Below are 24430 nucleotides of genomic sequence, written 5' to 3'. Positions count from 1 at the left end.
TGGAATTTTCAGGTTTGATAGTTCTTTTATTTTTCAAAGAACACTCTTCTAAAAGATGATGAGTTGAGAGAAAATAATAATGTTCCAAGGTCAAACAAATTTGGGAAATACTTCGTGCTCTGTGTCCCTCTTTTGGAGCATCACGTTACATATTAGCATGTTGAAAGATATGGGCAGCTATAAAATTAAGACATATGTTTAATTTTGCTTAACCCAGTGATTGTCATATTTACTTGAACCAGGAACATCCAAGAAACTAGTGTTCCAAAGAATAAACATTTAGAAATGCCCTTATAATCCATTGGTTCAAGTGGCCATTTTTAGACCCTTGCTAATTCAGATCTTATATCAGGCAAAGATTTAGAGGCCAAATTTGTCATGTTAATGAACCAATGCCTCAATATGCATCAAGGATCCAAAATATATTTAGCAGTTAAAGGCTGGGCCTAGACAAATATTATGGTGAGAAAGCACATAATTCAGAAGGAGCCTAGCTTGACTTTTAAGAATGAAGAGGGTAAAATCAATGAGATAAAGTGTTCCCATCTGCTCTCTGAACAAAGCAGTTTAAACAGAGAAGAGCCTCTCTTTTTTCCTTTTTCCTTTCTATTTCTGAATTCTTATCCTCGTCATACTGGAAGAACCTTTAGAGACCTGAGAGAAAGCAACAAGGCATGAAGACTGTACCTCTCTCAAAACACTGAGCAGCCCCCAACTAAAATGTAATTTACAATGGATGTGGATCCCATCATCTTGCAAAACAAACATTCCCATCTCTCCACTTCTGTGCACAGCCATCTCATCCACATCACTTTGTGGATGAGCTTAAACCCCAGTACTTCTGTGGATACTGAAATTTACAGAAGGAACCACAAATTCTGTATATTTCTAATTACTAATCTAATTTCTAATTAGATATTTATCTTAGCATTAGTTAATTATCTTACTCTATTTTCTAACTATCTATATTATGGAAAACTATGTCAACGGGTTCTCTGCTGTCCATATACACTTCTTTCTTTCATCTTGATTAGTTTGCCTTCACTGGTGTTCAGGCTATTATTTTCATGCTTTCTTTGTGGATCGTTTAACAATGTATTTATTGATGTTATTGTTGTTTCTGCAGTTATTAAATAGCTGTATATAGTATATGTGCTTGAGAAAGTCAATGTTAATTTGAGAATTAAAGTAAATTTATCCTGAAGGAACAGTGATGATATAGATGTGGTTGGTATTGCGCAAATAAAAAGTGAAACTTTCTCTTTCCTTTGCAGCCAACATATCAATTGTAGATATAGATACTAACCAGGAGGAGAACATAGCAACTTCATCTCCTGGAAACAACTTCGGTCTTGACTTGAAAGCAGATGACAAAATATATTTTGGTGGTCTGCCAACACTGAGAAATTTGAGGTAATTTGGTGTATATTTAGAGCTAAGGATTAAGTTTTAATTTAATGGCCACTATGCTTACTAGAGTTGTGAAGTTTAATTACAACAGGAATGTCATAACCTTTAGTTGCAGAAAGGCCTAATCTAAAAATTCATGTTGCATGCTACAATAACACCAGGATTTAAAAACTAAAGATTAATTTGATATCTTTGTTGAAGAGATGGATGGGAATTACTGTTTCCCTTACAGTCACCGGATGAAAAGAATTATATAAGTTATTAAAGGTGGAAACTGGAGTTGAATGTAATTGCCTTTCTCCTTGCACATTCATTGGAGATAATGGTGCACTGACATTGCTTAGTGTTCTGAAAATTAGTCAGTGTTCCAGGACACTGTGAGTATAACCTATTTTATGGCTAAGCACAAGCATGATAATAGTATTGGAACTTTTCCATATGCCTGATGCTAAAGTGGTATTAGTTATTCTCGTGCCCATGTCAACATTTTTCAAAATTTCACGTTATGTTTTTTAGAGAGCAGATAGGGAGATATATTTAGCTCGCTGTTTAACTAGTTCAAAAAATTAATAGAAGTAACTAAAAAGTGTCAGAAAATATTTCATGTGGTATTTAATTAGTTTGCTTCTTGTTATAAAACAAACTTATAAGAAATACAAGTTATAGAGTATTTGGTGCTCAATAAATATTAATTAAATCTAATTAGAATGGGATGAATTGATTTGGCTAACCCGTAAGAGTTTACTATAAATACAGACCACCATGTTTTTAATTTTTGTTTTGTTTAGTTTGTTAGCTTTTGACGGTTGCAAAAGTCCTGTCTAGGTGTTTCTACTCTAAAAAAACACATTACGATAGGAAGGGTCTCAGAATAACTGAAAAGTACGGTGGTCAATTATTTTCATATTTCTCCAATGAGCAGTGGAAATTCAGTATCATTTTATGATAGCGAGTATGCAGACTGAGGTTTGCTCCTCTCTGTATCTAAACTCGTAAACCAGGCACCTGTCCAGTTACCAGTCTATCAAGGGTATAAGTTGATAAGCTTTAATGGTGCAGATAAACTGGCTCTGCATTCGCCTACATGATATTGCATTTGTATTAGGAATATAGATTTAAAGTGTCTGGTCAGAAAAATCATTGCAGATTAAATGTATTTGAATAGTGGCATAGTTATTACTCCAAAATCCACTTATCCATTCAACAGCTGTTTGATGAGCATCTATCAATACTATGTTTCAGGTGCTATTTAAATACTAGGGATCCAGCAAATTGTTCAAGGCTAAGATTTACTTTGCAAGATCACTAACTAAATTCTCTAGGAGTGAATTAAATGTAGCCAAAATAAGGCTATCCAAAGGTGGCTTCATTTATTCTTGTGATAATGTAGCTTTAATTACCATAAAGTGATTTTTAGGAATTATCTACAAAAGTGTATATGTTAACTTCATTGTGATGGGTTTATGTATTAGTTTGCAGACTACATACCTGATGAGTCTTTACTGCCAAGATATTTTTACTCTCACAGCACAGCATTTCATAATTATCATATTTCTATGGCATGGCTCATTATTTCAAAACAATCTTTAGACATATATTTGTGACTAGTCAAGGAGCCATGCATTCATAGTTAGCTGTAATTTTGCCTACAAACAGGATCTTAATATGATAAAGTGCAAAAGATGTGATGAACATGAATTATTTTTATGTATATTAAGTTCAAAGAGGCAATAAGCTCTCCTTACAGGCTACTCATGAACACTACAGCATAGCAACACTTGTGCATTTTCCCATTTGTAAGAATGATAAATATGAGTGCTTTAAATTCAATTCCAAAATTAAAAATTTCCAAGAGAATAGTGTGGGAGATGGTCACCGTTGGACTCTATTTTCACTGTAGTCAAGGGTATATGTCTGTTTTCTTTTCTGTTGGTGTTTTATATTCCTTTCCTTTGTGGATCTCTATGAAATGCTTTCTTTTTTAAAAGATTTATAATTAAAGTCTGTTGTTTTACTAAATGAAAATGCAATTATAAGTAAATCATTTTCTTTCTCTTCCCTTTGACCTAGTATGAAAGCAAGGTAAAATTTAAATTTATGCATGCCTTCTTCAAGTGCATGGGTTGGGTAAATGTGGCTTCTTAGATAAAGCAGTGATGCAGAAGCGGAGTGACACCTATGCAGCTTTATTCACAGTACATTTCACGAACAAGTAATGCATTCTGAGATAGTTCACATGCTGCCCTTTGCTTACAAAAATGCTGCTGCTTACCCACCATCACTGCAATTTGACTTGTTCACCAGCCGTGATGACAAAGTCGCTCTGCTTATTTGTTCAACCGCCCACGCACAGCGCCGCCAGGTGCACACATGCAGCAGCACATGCTAAGGGCAGCTGGCCAGGTTTATGGGCGAAATCTAGTTCTGGGGAACAAACTGGTCTCTTGGGTTGAACCTCAGACTCTGGTCTCCCAGGTACCGTACTGTCTGCCCAACAATCAACCTGTGCTCCCAAATGCGTACTACCGCCTGGTTGCTTTTTGCAAGGCTGCAAATATGCAAGCGTTAACATGGCCCTTGCACCTCTTGACAAAGCTGCTGCTTTCTTGCCATGTTTATTTAGAGTTTAGCTATGGAGTCAGTATTTCTCTGGAAATACTATATGTAAAACAAGTGTTTGCATTAATGACGAGGAAGCTTGCGGACAGTCAGCCTAGCTTCTCAGGAGCATTTCAGTTCCTATTTGTAGGCAGGAGGTTTTAGCGTGGAAGTTGTAAGCAGCAGGCCTCTGTAAGTGGCTGATCAAACCCTGGCTAGAGCTACAGCTGAGTGTTTTGGTATTTCAAAACCTAATGGTGCCAAATTTCCCGAAAGGACATAATGAAGCTGAGCTGATACAAGAAATTTTTAAAGCAAAGTCTAGACTTTTAATACCAGAAGCTAGACTATATAGAAATGAAAGTGTGTAAAAAACAATCCAAGTTGTTTAATCACGATACAGTTATAAGACCAATCAAGTGCTGTTTGCTGAGACGGCTAAAAAGCAGAGGCTGGCTTTCAGTGAAAATATATGCTAATAAAACTCTGGAATGACATTGTGTAGCTTTGTAATTTTGCCTCTGAGGCAAACAGAGGAAACAGTGGCCTGCGGTTTTCATTAGGAATCTGATCACCATATGTGATTACTTATACCCTGTGATTTTCATAATGTCGAGCTTGCTAAATCATTGTGTTTTGAAATGATTCTTTGTATTTCCCTGAAACAATGAAGTGCATAACTTGTAGGAGTGATTTATTTTATTGATAAGACCTCTGAGAAACTTGTGATAAATCAGTCTTCCTCTAAGCGAACATGGAAGCAAATGAACACTGAGAATGAAGTTCACCCATTTCCTTCACTTTATACAAGAAGAATATAAACAAGATTCTCACTCTCTAGTTGGCATGTTTTTTGTAATGACCAGCTGACTGAACAGAAGGGGAAGACCTTTGGAACAAGTGGAAATGATTAAAGAAAATAAAACAGTCCCAGAGAGAGAGAAACAAATAGAACAAATACCCAGCATGACATAAATCACCTGATACAAACTCCCAGGGTCTGATTTGCTTTCCTACCTGTTTGTCCTCATGTCATGTGTTTTTTATTAAGACAAAAAAAGGAATCCTGCCACCATGGGACAGTGAGGAGAGAATTAATCATTATCCAAATAAATATAATATCTTGGTGTTGACTGGACAGTTTTTAGAGTTGCTTATTAGCATCAAAAAAAAGTATTACTTTTTCTATTGTTGTTGACCTGCATTACTCAATATGGTAACCACTAGCCACAGTGGCTATTTAAATTTAAAGAAAATTTTTTTAAAAATGGAACTTTCCTGGTGGTCCAGTGGTTAAGACTCCATACTCCCAATGCAGGGAGCACGGGTTTGATCCAGGGTCGGGGAACTAAGATCCTGCATGCCGCATGGTGCCGCCAAAAAAATAAATAAATAAATAAATAACAATAAAAATTCAGTTTCTCATTGGCACAAACTACTTTTCAAGTGCCAGCAGCCATATATGGCTACTAATTACTGATTTGGACAGTGCAGAAAAGAATATTTCCATCATCACAGAAAGTTCTACTGGACAGTGCTGCTATAGATGAAAGAGGTGTCATCACCATTAACATCCTGCTAGCTTATGTTTATTGAGCACTTACTACGTGCTAGCATGTTTATCCCTTTTTAAGAAGTAGTGAGCAAAAAGTAAACATTCAAGCGTCATTTGGGTATTGAAGCCACTTTCAACCTTATTGGAAAAATTAAATGTATGTTTCATGACTTTGGTTGCTTTATTTTGTTACTGCTGCAATACAGGATAAGGACTTTAGGGTCAATCTATAAACTTAATCTTAAAGTATCTTTTTTTTAGACTATGTAATCCAAAAGAATGTTTCTCAGGTTTTATTTGACTTAAAATCTTTAAAGAGAAATATGACATTATCTTATTCTTCAGCTAACCACCCCCCCAAAAACAGTCTCAATGAAAATATTATCTTTTCAAAATCAATGTTTGCAGATATTTTTTTAATTTTGAGCAAAATTTTATTTAACTTTGTCGGTATGTAGTTTGATTATGCTGTCCCATACAAGTTCTGCCCTTTGTTGGAAAAAAAGAAACACATTTCATTATGCATATGAAGCACTTCATAAGAAGTCAGTTCATTCCTGTACCTTGTATTTAAATGCAATAGGTGAGATTATTTTTTTAAAGGAGAGGAAGAAGAACTACATAAAGACTCCTTGTGCAGGATGGTGCTCATATCCACTTATCCAACCAGGAGCTAATGGAAGCGTAGTTTGCTGGGTGCATGTGTGCGCGTGTGCACAGTCTGAGAGACGTGCCTGCCTGTGCAGAAATTCGGGAAGCGTAGTTTGCTGGGTGCGTGCGTGTGTGTGTGTGCACAGTCTGAGAGACGTGCCTGCCTGTGCAGAAATTCGGGAAGCATAGTTTGCTGGGTACCTGTGTGCGCGTGTGCACAGTCTGAGAGACGTGCCTGCCTGTGCAGAAATTCGGGAAGCGTAGTTTGCTGGGTGCGTGCGTGTGTGTGTGTGCGCAGTCTGAGAGACGTGCCTGCCTGTGCAGCAATTCGGGAAGCATAGTTTGCTGGGTGTGTGTGTGCGCATGTGCACAGTCTGAGAGACGTGCCTGCCTGTGCAGCACTTTGCTCCATATGGCTTTCATCCACTAGGCACACACACTATACCGCCATTGCCCTAATGATATTGCTTTTGTTTTCCATTTAACTTTTCAACAGGCCGGAAGTAAATTTGAAGAAATATTCTGGCTGCCTCAAAGATATTGAAATTTCAAGAACTCCATATAATATACTTAGCAGCCCTGATTATGTTGGTGTTACCAAAGGATGTTCACTGGAGGTTGGTCTCTTCTTAATGACTTCCTAAATACATTCACATCAGATTTCACTTACTTAGGTTGGGTCTATTACGGGGACCAGTCCTTGTTAATATATTTTAAATTCCTACTGACCCTAGTCTTAGCTATGCATAAATAATAAAGCAAGATTGAAGTACTTCTGTAAGTTTTCATGATCAACTGAACTTAGGAGAACAGTATTATAGAGACCCCAAATTGTGAACCGGTTTCCCACATGTACAGCACTTCATAGCATGTATTTTTAATATTAATCTCTTCTCTGGTTGCTTCTTCCTTTCCCACACTACTTTTCTCTTTTCCTCATTTTTGTCATCTATATTAGATTTAGTTTACCTTCATGTATTTTATATAGCTTTATTAGCAGCCTTAAATTATTTTTCTGAAATGGGTTAGGAGTTTACACAAATAGCAAGTAATAGTTTACACCATGATCATTAGTGCATAGAATCTTGTTCACAGCTTAGAAGTCAAACCTCCTTTTCTTTGAAAATGGCACATAGTGGGAACCATCTACAAAGACTTGGCTTTGACGGGACTGCAAAGTCCCCTGTTATCAGGTGTCTTCAGTATCTTTTCTTTATTGCCAAAGCAGCCCAGAAGCTTCCTGATACCACTTGACTATTTTGCACTGACTCTTCAGTAGAGGCTGACCCATAGGAGAGAGGAACACCGGTCACAGCTCTGCTCTCTTATTATATCTGTAAACAAGATACAACAGTCATCAGCAAATATTAGTAAAAGTTTTATGGGAATTCTAAAAGTGATGAGTTTGTTTAAAAAGAAAATGTTAAATATATCATACTTACAAATTTTTAATTACCCTGATGTGACACAACTATTCATTTTAGCTGCTTCCTCCAATTAAGATTATGTTAAAGCATTGTGATAGGAGATGAAGGGATTTGGGGAAAAAGAAAAAGTAAATCGCCATGAGGTTTAAAGACTGAAACAGAACTTTCAGGGTCTTCACTGTGCCTAGTTATACAGTCTCCAAGTTGGAATTAGCCATAGACATCCACCCTGAGAAGCTTGGGAATGAGGAAAAAGGAAGTACATACAGAATCGAATCGCTAAGAATCCATACTAGCCTCTTTTTACTCAGAGTTTTAATCTTCCAAAGCCTAACTCTCATCCACATGCAAAAGATATATACATGAGGATGGAAAACTGTCCAGAAAATGAATAGCCTGTATGTGTGGAAATGATGATTCTGTAAAGGCACTTTTCAATAACTGGGAATTATTTGCAACTAAAATACGATGCAGAAAGTTCAATATTTGATAAATATTGAAAAGTCTGCACAGTAGTTTTATCTGAAGTATCCAGAATTCTGTGATCTGAAGATTGGAATCAAAAACAGATTGTACATTTTACAACACATTTAACTGGGCCTGAAACACTGTGGAGGAAAATAACCTGCATTAAAGGATTCCTTGTTTTCACTCCAGCCAAATCCAGGGCTTTTTAAATGAATGTTTTAAGCACTCTAAATGCCCAACTCCATGGGTGTGCTTAAATAAGTCCTAGCACAGTCATACAGTGGAATGACCTCCTGCTATTAAAAGTGATGATGAGATCTGTGTTTACTGACAGAGATGTCCTCCACATGTGAAGTGAGAAAGAGAAGTTACAAATGAACGTGCCTGTCATGATTCAGTTTAAATATAGACAGGAGGAGAGAGCAAGAGGGCAAGGTGTAAAAGATAAAATGAGTGAACGAAAACATGCATGCATGCATGCGTGAATGAATGGATTAGAAAAAGCTATATGCTTCTACACAGCTTTGGAATGGGGGTGATTTTTACTTTCTCCCTTTTGCACTTTGTTACCGTTTAAAATGTTACTGTTTTAATTATATTATCAGCAAGGACAATGACACTACTTTCATTCTGAGAAGAAACCTAGACTAAGAACTATTTGGTTTATTTATTTTTAAGATATAGATTGTATCTGATTTTTTAAAAATTCCGCTAGAGTGTCCTTATATACTTGAGAGCAGCGGACATCTTTACCTTGGGCTCTTCACTGAGGAAGAATGCAGACAGAGACCATGGTCAGACTCAGCTATAAAAAATAAGCAATTAGTTGGTAGATGGTATTCCAGGGATCCATTAGAGAGTTTTCAAGGGAGACTTAGCAAGACAGATTTAAACCAAAAGAAAATGTTACCTGTCAGTGATAATCTTTTATATTTCAAATCAAAAGTTCTAGAATAAAAGCAGAGGCTCCAATTTTTATTTTAACTCAAACTGCTCAGAAAATTCAGTTACAGCTAGAAATAATATTTCTTTAGTTGCTCTTAAGCTCTCCATGTAACTGTGGGTTTTTATGTGTTCTAAAATGACACTGTATTTCATAGTAACGTTGAGTGCATTGAGGAGGGTGAGTGAGATGGAGAAATTAATTTAAATGTTCATTTCTAATGCTTTCTTCCCTTCTTTCCTTTTACCCAAAGAACGTTTACACAGTTAGCTTCCCGAAGCCTGGTTTTGTAGAGCTGTCCCCTGTGCCTGTTGATGTAGGAACAGAAATCAACCTGTCCTTCAGCACCAAGAATGAGTCTGGTATTATTCTCTTGGGAAGTGGAGGGACACCAGCGCCACCTAGGAGAAAACGAAGGCAAACTGGACAGGTACCCTCACACCTAGCTAATAATGCATTTTCCCTAATGCTTATATAAAATAATTATTTTATAGAGACTCAGGTGAAGCATTTACAGTTTATAAATTGTTTTTATATTTTTTGATTTGCATCATTTATTTCCACTATCATCTTCTTAGGACAATTATCTCCACTAGGATTTTCCTGTTGGTCAGTTCTAGGTGCAGACACACTTGTATTTACATCCATATTTCATATGGGTTTTGCATATATAAAGAGAGAAAGCATAAAATACATTCACATTGTGTTAATCTTCTCTCTAAGTCCAATTTCCTACCAGATCTGTAGATAACCAGATGGAGTCCCTTACATTTAAATTTAAATTTAAATTTTTTTAGGATCAGTTTCCCATTTTCACTAGCTAATGTGATACAGTCTGTTGGAGCCTAACCTGCTGCACCCTCTCTGGACAGAGAGAAGGCAGAGAATGGACCTGGGCAGGAGAAGGTGAAGAGAACACAACCAACACAGGCATGGACACTAGCGACATTAAAATAAAGCCTGCACAGTGTCTGCTTTGTAGGGTTGTGAGCTTTAGTTTTCATACCCCCTAGCCATTTGATTCTGTTAAAAGCTGTCTCTTAGTTGTCCTGATCTAGGCACCATAACTCTTTACTGCATGGATATTCCTCCAATACTTTCAATCACATTTTTAAAGATATACATTTTTCCATTTAATCTCATTTTTCTCAGTGAAGGGGTGCTTAGGAATTACCAGTATGCCATGGCCAAAGCACAGAGTGTTTTACAAATATAGCCTTAAATATGCATGCATTCTTGTAAATCAGGTTGTGTTGTGATTATATGTTTTTTTAAATCACTTTTAGCATTTAAAATTTAGTAATAGGTAGTCATATAATAATACTATTTTCTTCCCCCACAAAAAAAATAAACACTAAACAAAATATGGTTGACCCTTGAACAACACAAGTTTGAAGTGCACAGGTCCAGATATACACGGGTTTTATTCAATAGTAAATACAACAATACCACACGATCCAAGGTTGGTTGAAACTGAGAATGCAGAACATCTGATACGGAGGAACTGCGTATAGGGAGGGCTGACTATAATTTATACTCAGATTTTTGACTGTGCGGAGGGTCAGCGCCCCGTGTTGTTCAAAGGTCAGCTGTATTGGCAAATAAAATCCAAAGATGCATTACCATGAGTAATTTGCAATATCTCAGGAATACAAAGGTGGCTTGATATTAGAAAACCTAAAATCATAGAATCATTTTGATAAATGCAGAGAAAACTTTTGGTAAAACTTAACAACCATTCCTGATTAAAAACAAACAAACAAAAAAGACTTGGTAAACTAAGAACAGGATGGGGCTTCTTGATAGGAAAACATTATAAACATTTTCTATGAAATCAAGCCCAAGAAAAGATGAATATTATCACTGTATCGGTCTTAGCCAATACGATAACAAAAGAACAAGTAAATATAGTACAAGAACAAGTATATAATTTAAGAATAAATATAACAAAACAAATGTAAGACCTATATGGAAAAAATTTAAAAACTTACTGAAAAATTACATCAGACTACTTATTAAAGTCAACATGTTAATGGAAAGACTCAGTGTTAAAAATATATCAGTTCTCCACAAAGTGATATGTAGATTCACCTTCAATGAAAATACCACCTTATCTTTTTGTAAATCAGGACAAGCTAATTCTAAAATTTATATCAAAGATTGAAAGCCCAAGAAACTCCTGAAATAGAAGAATAAGTTGGTGGACTGTCCTAGCAGATATCAGCACATTAGAAGCTAGAGTTTTGAATCATGGGAGTATGGTGTTAATTCATGGATAACTCTGTGTCAGTGGAACAGAATAGAGAGCCAAGTATAGATGGAAACAACATTTGGCAATAGGTGGCATTGCACATCATTAGGGAAAAAGTGGCCCTTTCAGTGGATGATTCTGGGGCAATTGCTTATCCATATAGAAAAAAATGAACTAATTTCTACTTCATGCCAGACAGAAATATAAATTCCCAATGAATTAAAGCCTTACATATGAAAGGAAAAAAGTTTTAAAAGTTTAGAAGAAAATATAAAAGGATAACCTTTGACCTTAGGGAAGAAAAGGATTTCTTTGGGAAGAAAAAAAACCAAAAAATATTTTTTGAAGAGTAGAGGGAGAAAAAGTGGTATTTTATCTCATTTTTTACTATGCATAAGCACTGAATAAATATAAAATATAACTGTTCTCTTAAAGCCTTTATCTTTTAATCATAAAAATAAAATTATTTTCTCACTGCTACAAATGATAAGCTAGTTATAATAAGAGGGCCAGATCAAACATTCTGAAATAGGTTTCACTAAAGGATATGTGTTTCCTAGGTCACAGTCAAATAGTTAAGCACCACCCATCGTTTTCAGGTTTCTCCTCATCAGAACTAAATAAATGGACTTGAGTCATCAGATTTCAGGATAGTTCTTAAAATAAAACATGTTCCCATTAAAACAATTAAAATGAGAAAATATTAAGCACTATAGTACAAAGTAAATTAGAAATAACCTGTTAATGTTTCAACATTTTAATGATAATGAGTATCTAATTTTTAAGATCTCATTGTCAATGCTATCTGAAAGAGGAAACAATGTTAAATAGTTCATGTCTGTTGTAGAATCAATACTGGTTAAATGACATACTTTATTTTTCAAAGCTACCAGTTTTGATACCCATAGGGTCATTTGTGATTATGTTCTGCTAAAGGGGTTTGAGAACTCAGCCAGCTAAAAAAATTTTAATTGAGTAGATGGCAGTTGCCCCTTTTGATGAATGGCAAGCACTAATCCAGATCGTCTGGCCATTTTGTGTTGGACACGCTGCGGCATAGACGATTTTGTAAGTTATTGGAGACGTTATGATGTTTGAATGAAACCATCTCCACTACCTCAGGTGACTCGCAGAGGACCAAGTGATCACCGTGTATCAGGTGCCACCCCCCTGCTCCACAAGAAAGGCAGCAAGCGTAGCGTCAGCTTTGGGGAGAAGGACTGCGTTCAAGCTCCCTGGGGTTCATAAACTGATCTCAAAAGCATACTGTTTCTATAGTAACAGTAGCAAAAAGAAAGCAGTCCTGTTTGTGGATGAAAAATTGTCTTCCTTCTTTCTAAATGTGGGAGACAAGTTGCATGTTGATAGCAATCTATCCACCAGCCCCGAGAACGAATTGAAATCTAAACACTCAGAATGCCGTGAGGTTGGGAGTCAGACCTCATTTCCAGAAGCTAGCTGTCCATTTGTGAATACAAGGGAGAGGGATTTTATTGACACCCTTTATTTCCTGATGGGTTTTGTGAGTTAGAAGCCCAGTGCCAGCACAACTGTTCCTTTCAGCATTGCAAATCTGCTTTGCAGAGACTGCTATGTTACTATCTCCACTTTCCACATCATCTAACAAGCAAAAATGGTAAATGATTAAAAAGCTATTTCCAGCTGCTTTAAATACTCTTTTTAAGAAAATACTGAGTCTTAACTTCTCAGGTAAGATCTCAGAGCGGATGAATACGCAGTTCTGTCAGGGAACTAAGCTAAGTCATAGATGAGACTCCTCTTTAATCTTCAATGACCATTTGCTATTGCAGGCCTATTATGCGATATTCCTGAACAAGGGTCGTCTGGAAGTGCATCTCTCCACAGGGGCACGAACAATGAGGAAAATTGCCGTCAAACCAGAGCCGAGTCTGTTTCACGACGGGAGAGAACATTCTGTTCATGTAGAGAGAGCTAGAGGGTAACAATAGTCCTAACGACTGACTGTACTGTCATAACTAACGCGAACTCCTTTGCTTGCCTTAGTCCTTTACTGGACCTTTGTGTGCATGGACATACGATGCATTGCAAAACTATCAAGTAGTTTAATTTCATCTTCTTTATATGTCATACTTCGGGAACCTCATTTCCCTTGACCCTTAGGAGTCTTGTTCTTAACGTTTTTATGCTAGGTGGCTCTCCTCTCCACCTTTGGAAAAACCAAATGCATCCTCTGAAGCGTAGATAAGAAAACTCTCTCCCTCCTCACCTCTCAGATACTCTCTTCTCAAGTAGGGCATACCAGCCTTTGGCAGCTGCTGTTTCATTCAGGTTCCAAAGCAGTTATGGCAGCTGCTTAAAAATCCGTCACAGATACAAGCGCGGCCGCGGCTGCAGGACCCACGGAGCACGGTTCTGCGCATGCCTCGTCCCCGGCCCTCACCCCCCACCCCCCACCCCCCGCCAAGGTGTGCTGGGTCCCTGCGGGACGGCTCCGTGAGGGAACAGAGTTGAGAGAGGGAAGGGAGAAGGCTGCCGTCTTGCCATCCGTGCACGGAGGCTGCCTTTCTGCAGATCCACCAGAGCACCTGCTTCCCAGCCCTGAGTCAGGGAATTGCTTATTAGTGTTATAAGCTGATTTCTCATTTCTTCAGAATGCTACAGTACTTCATACTTACTTTATTGGGGAAGTCATTTGGTTTTTTTTTTTTTCATCAAAATGTTGTATGACAACTCAGAGAGGTAATGAACTTAGACGAACAATTAGAGAAAAAGAAAACAGAAACCCAGAGACTTCAGACCTCCAGACCCACAATCCATTTATTAGACTGAAGACATAGAAGAGACCTGGAAATCAAATCTGATGAAACCTCAAAACACAGAGAATACTTTTAAACACAACAACAGTATGAATGTGTAGCAAAAGTTCAAGTAAGCAGATGTTATTCTGTACTTAAAGACCTCCGTTTTCTAATCATCCTCTTGTGTGGATAACAGTTTAAATAAGTAATAAGAATGCCTTGTCTTCTAAGTAAGTGACGAAGCTCTCCTTGGTTCATGTTTTTCTATTACACAGAGCATTAGGTTGTGGGATGAATTGATACTAAGCCTTCTTGCAGAGTATCTTCTAACTGAGATGTTTAGAAACCATGATTAAAACAAATGAGGGATCAATATTTGGACAAACTAAGAACTTTTACTAATCTTATAGGCACATATTGCAGTCATGGTCTCTGAAGAGAAATGCAAACTGAATTTTCTCATTTGAATCTTAGGGAATGCTCTAGAATACTGATTTTACATGTCTTCTAGACTAGATTTCAGGTCCTTTGCCAAATGTTAGTCCTTCTCATTGTAGGAAAGACTTTCTAAAGTCTTTAAATTTTAAATAACTTCAAGAAGCAAATGCAGATCTGACAAATATAGTTGACCAAAAAATCATCCAAATATGTTGTTTTGTAAAGAAAGGATTCTGACATTCTCAAGTGCATTATGATGTTATGCTAAGGTGTCCTTTTAACAGGTGTCTCTTCAAGAAGGGTATTTTATTATGCCAGCTCCACAGCTGTTGGCCATCAATCCAACCTTTATTTGATTAAGCCCAGTGTATAGTACATCCCCTGAAAACTGGTCGTTCAGTTAATTGGCCATATAAACAAACAGTTTTACTATTCGCTGTTAATTAAAGGATAATGTATTGGACATATTAGTGGGTTGTCACTGCAGTCTGTGGCAAAGCAAGAACTCATTTGCACCATAATGTCTCATTCAGCACTCTGAGGTCAAAAAACAATCATCACCTATCCTTTAGGCGAGCACCTCAATTAACTGATTAACTAGAGATCACTAATGACCCTAAGAACATCTCCCAGAAACATATTTTAATGCTTCATTTCAGTTCTATGGCATGCTCTGTGTCAAATACTAAACAAAGATTATGTCCTTGAGTCATTCTAAATGTGTGTGAGATCTGTATTAATATCCTTTCATCACAGATGAGGATATATTAACTAATTTGCCCAAAATCACATAGCTAGTAAATAACAGAGGCAGGATTTAAACCCAGATATACTTGACTTTAACACCCCCATCTGTGCTCACCCGCTATTTAGTCTTACCCTTTTTGTGACCTCAGAGATTTGTATTACTTCATGTTGATTATGATACTCCTATTAACTTGGAAATATTTGCTTTCTTCCAACACTATTTAGACCATAAATGTCAATTGTTATTTCTTTTCTTAAAACTCTGGATAAGATGGCAATTTTAATACCATTAATACCACCTCATAAAATCAATAGATTTTTACCAAATAGAGAGGCAAACTTTTCAATATTACTCTTGCCCTTTTTCTCTCCCTCTCTGCCTCTCTTTACCCCTCCTCTCACATTCTCTCTCCTTTTCTACCCCTTCCTCTGCAAAAATTTCACTCCCTTCACTTTGGTGTCTAATTTCCTAGTTCTCCAGTGACCTCTGCCTTTTATAACTGCTTGGCCCTCTGACCTTCCACCTGGAGTCCACCTCAGTGGCCAGTAGTTCTAACTGGACGAAAACAGTAAACCCTAAGAGCCTGGAGTAGACGTTCAGGCAAGTAGGTATTCTCCTACGTGAAAGCATTCTTCACACAGGTACAGAATTAGGTTAAAGACCACAAAGTTGTAGCAAATATTTCAGGAGTAATTTGAGGTTTCCAGAAAGGGACCATGGTTTGGACACTGCAACCCAAATATTTCTTTCTTACCATCAATTTAAAAAATTTCAGATTTTGTTTCTCATGTAAATTGCAAATATCAGGGCACTTCTCAATATCTTTTACCATGTACGCAGTTCATTTGGTGGTGGTTTGAAAAAAATCTTTGATCAATATTCCATACAAATTAAGAAATAGAATTTAAGTAATAAAATATTTAATTATAAAACTTCAAGAATCAACTATTGAAATCTTAAGGAAATTCAGCTGACCTATCACAATACTAATAGTAATGTAATGATTCTTATAATGCTTTTTGCACATAGTAGGTCCACAGTAAAGAGTTTTTGAATAAATACTTTTTAGAAAGGAAATGCACCAGAATCAGAGAGGACATGTAGGTAATATCCCTATTTACAAAGAACTAAATAAATGACCTAGATTTGATGCTCCTAGGATGTAAAATGGAAACTGGATTCAGCTATAGTCTTCTAGCAGTGCCCTTATTAAGTAGTACAGACTCAGTGCAATGCCTTAGTTAATGTTTTCCATGGTTTGAAATAGGTGTTCTTATCCTCATTTTATAAATGAATGAAATGAGACTGAGCAAGATTAAATAACTGGCCCAAGGTCATACAGCTAGTGAGCTTCCATACTAGTGCTTAATTCCAGTCTGTTCCTTCTGAAAGCTCAGGCTCATTCTACATCTCCACCCTATGATCCAGTAAGAAAGGACCATTGCTATGGTCCTTGGCCCAGAGTCTGGCAAAACATCAATGTATCATTTCCCCTATTTTGCCTTTGAAACTAAACCCAAACTGCTCCCTCTACACCTCCTGAATAATGACATTTTGAGCCACAACAATATCTATTCTTTGTCTTATTCTCTTACATTTGAATTGTCCCAAAGTGGGCCAGTTGTTCAGTGCCATTTCAGAGCATCTTTGCGCTAGTTTATTGTTTCTAATTCTACATGTGGTTTTTCTTCTTTCTAAATCAAGTAAAATGGCATTTTAGAACTGAGTTTTCCACCTAAGTGCTTAGGGTTTTCTTGCCAGATGTGAAATAAGTTTTCAGTAATCCACTCATGATCCTTGGGCTATTGACTAACACATGACTAAGAGCCCCATGCTGACTATTGGGACTAAAGTTTAAAACCTGCTTCTAGAACAAAAGAGAAAATGCTTTTGGTCATTTTCATCAGCAGAACTCTTTGTCTCCTGATTCTTTGCCCCAGGATCCACAGAGTGAATAAGTAGCATGAGGTGCTCAATTAGTAATGTGTGAGTTATCTCTCATAAGCAAATTAGGGAAATTAATGAAACCGCCACTAAGGAAAATCATTGCCGAAAACAGTTAGCATGGTATTCTGGCCTGCCTCTTCTATTCAAAAGCCAGCAGCTACATTCTTTATAAAACATCCTGTAAGTGTTTGCTGTTGATTCCTGCAATCTAAGCTCTCAGGAGTACAGTTTGTTCCCCAGCAAGAAGATAACAGCTAGCACAAAGCAAGAAATACAGAGCTACACAAAACGTGACCCCATGCTGTGCTAAACCGACTGAGCCTCCTGCGATTAGACATTACTGCCCCTTACAGAAGCCTCTGCTCCACAGGGTCACGTGTAAGGCCACTGTTGTCAACCACCACCAGAGGCTAGTGTTGCAGCTGCACCATTGCCTTGTTTCCGGAAACTCTCAAGGAAAGTTTACAAGGGAGGCAGAGGGACGAGATCCTGAGAAACAGTACTGTTTGCTTAGTGTCGAATCCCTAATCGTCAAACTTGGCTCTCTTAAAAGCTTCAGGAAGGAGGGGTGCGGGGTGGCAGGAAAGAGAGTTGGATTTCCGGTTGTGTTGGACGTTGTGTGTTTTATACTTGTTTATTTTCAATGTTTCATCAGCATCTTTACTGTTCAAGTTGATGAAGACAGAAGGCATGTGCAAAATCTGACAATAGAACAGGCGATAGAAGTTAAAAAGCTTTTCGTCGGGGGTGCTCCAACTGAATTTCAACCTTCCCCACTCAGAAATATTCCTCCTTTTGAAGGCTGTATATGGAACCTTGTTATAAACTCTGTGTAAGTGAATCTCCTTGTTACTAATTTTTTTTTTTTTTTTTTGGTATGAGCATCACTGTTGCATCTACACTATCCAAAACCATAGGGGGAAGGAAACAGTGAAGGTCTTCAAGTTAGATTTTTTTTTTTTTTTTTTTTGATTGCACTGATGACCTTTAAAATGGGAAAGGGGAAATTTGATGTCATGGTAAGGAAGCAGGACAATGAAAAATAGGAGAAAGTATTGAATTTTAATTATATTCCCTTAGCCCTATGGACTTTGCACAGCCTGTATCCTTCAAAAATGCAGACATCGGTCGCTGTGCCCATGAAAAACCACCTGAGGATGAAGATGGAGCAATTCCAGCTGAAACAGTTATCCAGCCAGAGCCAGTTCCCACCCCAACCGTACCTGCACCCACCCCAGTACTGGCACATGTAAGTGTTTATATCCCATCGCTTTCTCATTTTAACCCTGTGTTTTTAGTCATTTTCAGAACAAAGGTTATTCAGGATATCTAGTATACTCTACTGCTAGAATTAGAGCAAGGGTCACCTGTCGATGAAAACCTTTTCTCCTTACATCTTCCTTGGATTACTTTCTTTTATATATCTGTTCTCCTTTAATTTTCCTGTTTATAAAATGGCACGTGTTTTCAGTTGAAAAGTTAGCACAGAAATGTCTACAGAATCAAGAATAAAACCCACCTACCATAGCACCATACAGAGGCAACCATATTGATTTTCAGCCCCTTTTATTTGCATTTTACATAGTAGATCTCATACCATGCATACAATTTGGTATTCTGTTTTTTAAAACCAGTAACACATAATTAAAATTGTTTCTAAACATCATGCAAATGTGCATGTCTAATATGATTACATGTGTATGTGCATATGTGTTTGTGTGACAGAGAGACACACACAAAATATTTCATAAGCATGGGAGGTAGTATATCCTTGATTAGAGCATGGGTTCCAGAGTCAGACTGCCTGGGTTCAAATCCCAGCACTCTAACCTACCATCTGTATGAATGTGGGAAAGCTACTTGGCTAATCTATTCCCCTCAGTTTCCTCATCTGTACAGTGAGTATACTAACGACACATATATCAAAGAGTCATTATGAGGATTTAAAAAAATGTTTGTTAAACCCCTAGCATATACTAAGCATTTAATAAATGGCATAATTACTATACAGTAATGATCATAATGACTGCTTTTTAACAATTTCCATTCAATATTATTGTCATTTTCCTAACAGCTGTGTAAAATATATACCTATATACCATCATCCCATTTTTAGTTGAGTTAATAAGAATTAGCTAGCCTAAGTAATACACCCAGACACAGCCAGTAAGTGACAGGATAGGAATTTTGATCCAGTGGGTCTGATTATACAATCTGGTTCCTTATCACTGCAACACTTTGTGAAGCCAAATAATCATCTTTTAGGAAAACTGGCCATTTATTCCAAGCATCATTTCCTTCTCTGTAAAATGTGGATATTACACCTACCTTGCCTGCCGATGGGATTATTGTAAGAATCAAATGAGGTAATGTATGTGGAAGTTCTTTGAAAAGTGGAAGAAGCACACACACATAGATACTGTGAGGAATCCCTGCATTTACTAAGTAACTATATAGTATGTGTCCAGTATTCTGCCGGGCACTATATATCCATTATTTCATTTGATTCTCACAAGCTATTAAGTGTTTTATTTATGTTTATTTATATCATTGGAAGTATTATTAGCCCCAGTTCACAGAAGAAAACACCTGCAATCACACAGCACAGCTAGCAAGTGAAAGGCTGTCAGTCATGTGGGGATTAGTTCAAGGAGTTGATTTTCTCCTAAGACCTCACTGAGATCTGCCACATGGATTTTAGAATGTTTCCTTAGCTCTTTCATAATGTGGCCTTATGCTCGATTTCCCCCAGCAAAGGGAAGGCTAATAATCCTCCGTCCCTTCTGCCTCATGTACTGTTCTCTAGACTGTTATCCCTCATATCCGTTCCCTGGACTCAGGAAAGTGTTTTCAACTGAAGAATTTAAAAACACCATGGTTAAAATAAACGTTTTTGACCTCGGATCCAAATGTCCATTTGGATTCTATAGGAAAGTGGATCCTAAATTCTGAACAACTGACTTAGAATTATAAATTGTAATTAGCAGAAGCCCTAGAGACCAGCTGGTCCAATCGCCATCTTAATACATGAATCTTTTTATATGATACTTGATGTGGACTTACAGCCTTTGCTTGAACATTCCATTGACAAGGATTTTCCAGTGTTATGATGAGGCAGGCTCTAGTTGTTAGAAAGCCATCGGTTATAATGAAGTAAAACTGCATCCCTAGAACCTCTACGTAATGATTGTGTTTCTGTAGCCAAACACATTATATCTTCTCTAACACCCCTTCAAGCATTTGAAAACAGCTAAGTGTTCTCCTTTCCCAGGCTGAATATTCCATTATCTCAAGCATTCTTCTTAATTCTTAATTTCTAATTCCCATATTCACACTGATAATATTCTTACATTTGAAATATATCTTTCAAAATATGGCACCTAGAATAGACCATACTACTCAAAATGGAGTGCCCAGTTCAGAGAACAGCAGAGTTCCTCCTTTCACTGGTCTGTCATCATATTCTACTAATACACCTGGGAATGTTTTAATGTTTTACACGGACGGATCATGCCATTAGTTCATCATTAGGTACCATATTCGGTCAACCAAAACCTTGAGGGCCTTTGTATCACTTGAACTTCTCTTGAATCAGGTCCCTCAGCCAGTCCACATTGAATTGGTCTGGTTTATTGGTGAATAACCCTGCTGGTCCTCAGTCATCACCTTTCTTTTCTTAGTTGTGTTTCTAAAACATAAACTTTGTTTCATAGGAGGTCTCAAGCATATCCTTCTGTGGTTTCTAGAGATCACATTTTTTCCCTTTTTCTGAAAACAAAGGTACTTTCCCATCTGGACTGGAGATTTTAACTCATTTAAGTTTTCTTATAACCTTCTGTTCTTATTCCAGTTTCCATTTTCTCTCAGCAGTATATGTTTTAACTTCTCCAAAAAAGAGCATTCCACTTAGTAGATAAGACAAAAGCAAAAGAGAGGTTGAGTAGCAGTCCCGTGCATTGGTACAGAAAGACTCATAGAACATCAGATCTTGCACATTATAATTATTTATGACTATGTGGTCAAAATTACATATTTTAGAATTTTGCATCTCTATTGGGCTGTACTGTATTTTCAGAGTATCAGATCATGAAACCATACATATCTCCTCTTTTAATCTGATTTCTTTCCCTTATCTATCTTCAGTCTTTATTTTTTGTGTGTGTGGAGAGAAGTGTCTGCTTTTTAAAGGTTACTTAAAGGTTTGACAATTTATTTCATGACAAATATTTATTAAAAGGCTACTAAATGCAAAGATGAATAAGACATTTATGACATTTATTTTATGACAAATATTTATTAAGAGCCTACCAGAGAAAGAGAAACTGACTGAGAGCCATATTTGAGAAAGTAGACATTAACATAAATAACACAGTAAGCAAATATGTGTAGAGGTCAGTCAGGATAAATGCCAATATGGGCTGCAAACACAACCTGCTAGCTTCCAAGACTGAAAATTAGAAGCATGGCAGGGGACAGCGTTAAACTCCATCCCAACAAAATGGGTAGTGGTACCTAGAAGTGTGAGAACAGGTCCATAAAATGCAAATTTTAATACGCCACCATACTCTACTCTACTCTTCTTATACTTAAAATCTTTCAATTGAAACAATATAAATTGAGGATGACATACTTATGACATTATGTTAAGTGGGGAAAACAAACAGGATATAAAACTCTGTATACTACATTATCATGTCTATATCAATAGCTAGAAAAATGCATAAGAAAAACCTTTCCAAGAAATGCATCAGATGCTAACAGCAGAGGTATATGGTCCAGAGATGATTTTCAACATTTCAAAAAACATTCTTAAACGTGTTTTGCTTTCATAAATGTTTAAAAAGATAAATTAAAAGCAGCGGTCTTTCAACCTTGATTCCTCCACAACATCCAGTTATATAGCTGATTTCTTCACTGGGGAAGAGGGACATGGTGCGTGATCCCCTCTCAGCTCCTTTGCATTGAGAGTCACTGAGGGAATAAACTGGGTCTTTAATCCAAGTTATCCACGATACGGGTCTGCCTGCCTGTCTTGGTATAACCCACCTACCTTTACTCAGTGAACTCAGGGGGGCTCACTGAATAACTTACTGTCCTCTCTAAATGTAAGTAAACTCATTGAAAAATGAGAATAATATCTACCCTGAGGATTATCATGGACTAAATTATACATTGTATGCAAAGCACCCAGCACCATGCCTGGCTCACAGTAACACTCCATCATTCTTCTAAGGGAACTAGTTCGTTTAACCTTTCACACTGTTAGGGTGAGATCCAGCGCTAGGAAAAGGAAGGCGAGCATTCCTTTTTAAACAAACTCCAACACGATATGGTTATTCTCTCTCAAGTCTCCTATCATTTTCAATTCTCACCATTTTCTTTTCTTTTTTTAAAATCAGAATTCAGAATTTTAAGAATCTAAGAATTAAGACTTACACATTAATTCCAGAAGTGGGAACTACCTATCATCTATATGTTTCTTATTTGTTCTAGCACAGTTGACAGAAACCCTCTCCTATTGTCAGTTCCTTTCGTTTTCTTCTTCATGCCATCGTACCCCTCCCCACCAGCAACTTACAGCAACAGGATGACATTCACTCTCCTCCAGGGCAATTTAAGAGCATCTTGAGAAAGGCTGTGAAATGGATTATGTCAATCCTATTATTAATACATGCCAGAACATCATAGATCAGAGAGCATATTTTATGCGTATTATCTCATTTGATAGTGTGGTAGCCTGTCTTCTCTTTATACTTTTATTCTTCAGCCCATTTAGAGCTGGATAAAACATTTCTACATGTTATATTTGTGGCTATTTCTCGTGGAGGACGGGAGAGATTAAGAGTGTGGACTTCTAGTATTACAGAAAATTGTCAAAATGTGACAGGTTCTCGGCAGGTATATATGGCGTTTATACCAAGTCTTTACAACCAGCATGGCCTGTGTGGATTTGTATACAGTGAGCTGGCTGCATGTTTTTTGGGTTTTTTTACTTGAAGTTTATTGGAAAGTTGAACTTTGAACTTCACATTTTAAAATGTGAATAACTAAGAAGAGCAGCATAAACAGCCATGAAGAGTCCCTGTGCTGTTCGGGGCTCCTGGGGAGTTGGGGGAAAGAAGTGAGCAGAGTAGGAAAGAACAGAGCAAAAGAAAGCTCTTCCTCCAGCAGATTGAATGCTGTGACTTTAAAAGCATAAGTACAGTCCCGGCCAAAGGATAAATCAGTTGGATACTGATATGTATTTAAAGGGGAAACATACATTTTCCATACTGCAAAGAATTACTGTTCAGGCATTAGTGTGTAAATAAATAGTACCGCAAATGCCCACTACTTAGCAAAAAAGCTTATGTGCAGGGAGTTAACATAACTCAGTTTCTCAGTAAACAGCTTGAATAGGGATTTTGTATTTCAGAATATTAAAGTCAGTGCCGTAAAAAGTATCTTCCGCTTAGTACTCATGCCGAAAGAAGAGCATCACAAAGAAGCACCCAACTTCGCAGATGTCATTTTAGCCCACATTTGTTAGAGGATTTTTGACTCATGAAAGAAGAAAATGATGCTATTTTAAATTAATTTTGTATTGAAGTATAGTTGAGTTACAATATTACATTATTTTCAGGTGTACAGCATAGTGAATCAGTATTTTTGCAGATTATACTCCAATGATGCAATTTTTATATCATTCATCATTTGGTGCTTTCAAGAACAGAGATGCCAGTTTTGATCAATGCAACTGAAGTCTCTACTCTGCACCAATCTAGAGTCAAGGAATGCTTATCCACCAATCGTATGCCATCCTGAATCCAATAACTCATTTCCAAATGTCAGCCAACAATCAGCAGTCGGAAATGACCATGCTCTATTCTGATCTGAAATTAATTAACAGTATGAAGGTGAAAATGCTAAGCTCCATTACTAACCTGCGGCTCTACCCACTTGCCTAAACATGGCTATGGGCGGCATGGCTTCCTTCAGAATCCTCTCCAGCTCTGTCCTTGTTCTCACCAACAGGTGCAGGGCCACATTTAGACTCCCCTCTCGTCTGCCCACATCTTGTCACCTGCCAAGCAGAGACAAATAAGGAGCAAGCACACCCTGTCGTCTCCTATTTTCCCCCATATGTACTTTAAAGAGTCCCCACAAGGTGGCAGGATTGTAACATGCTGAGATTGATGAGCCGCTGCTATTTGTATTATTGTTTTAACACATTT

General features: G+C 37.3%; 1 protein-coding gene across 2 annotated transcripts in view; it reads left to right on the top strand.

Moving 5' to 3' along the window:
• LAMA2 (laminin subunit alpha 2) overlaps positions 1-24430 on the top strand; it is a 626305-nt gene that overhangs the window by 580443 nt on the left and 21432 nt on the right. Inside the window, exons 51-57 of one of the 2 annotated variants that reach the window (XM_082406303.1) lie at positions 1275-1413; positions 3481-3492; positions 6711-6831; positions 9306-9482; positions 13115-13263; positions 17872-18048; positions 18297-18465. In XM_082406303.1, coding sequence (XP_082262429.1) covers positions 1275-1413; positions 3481-3492; positions 6711-6831; positions 9306-9482; positions 13115-13263; positions 17872-18048; positions 18297-18465 — 944 coding nt within the window. The remainder of the gene's footprint in view (positions 1-1274; positions 1414-3480; positions 3493-6710; positions 6832-9305; positions 9483-13114; positions 13264-17871; positions 18049-18296; positions 18466-24430) is intronic. The other variant, XM_082406304.1, reaches the window with a different exon arrangement.

The sequence above is a fragment of the Balaenoptera borealis genome, assembly GCF_965194805.1.
Source record: "Balaenoptera borealis genome assembly, chromosome: 9".
NCBI classification, from domain to species: domain Eukaryota; kingdom Metazoa; phylum Chordata; class Mammalia; order Artiodactyla; family Balaenopteridae; genus Balaenoptera; species Balaenoptera borealis.
Note: the sequence above shows the minus strand (reverse complement) of the source record. Positions and strands in the feature narration are given on the sequence as shown.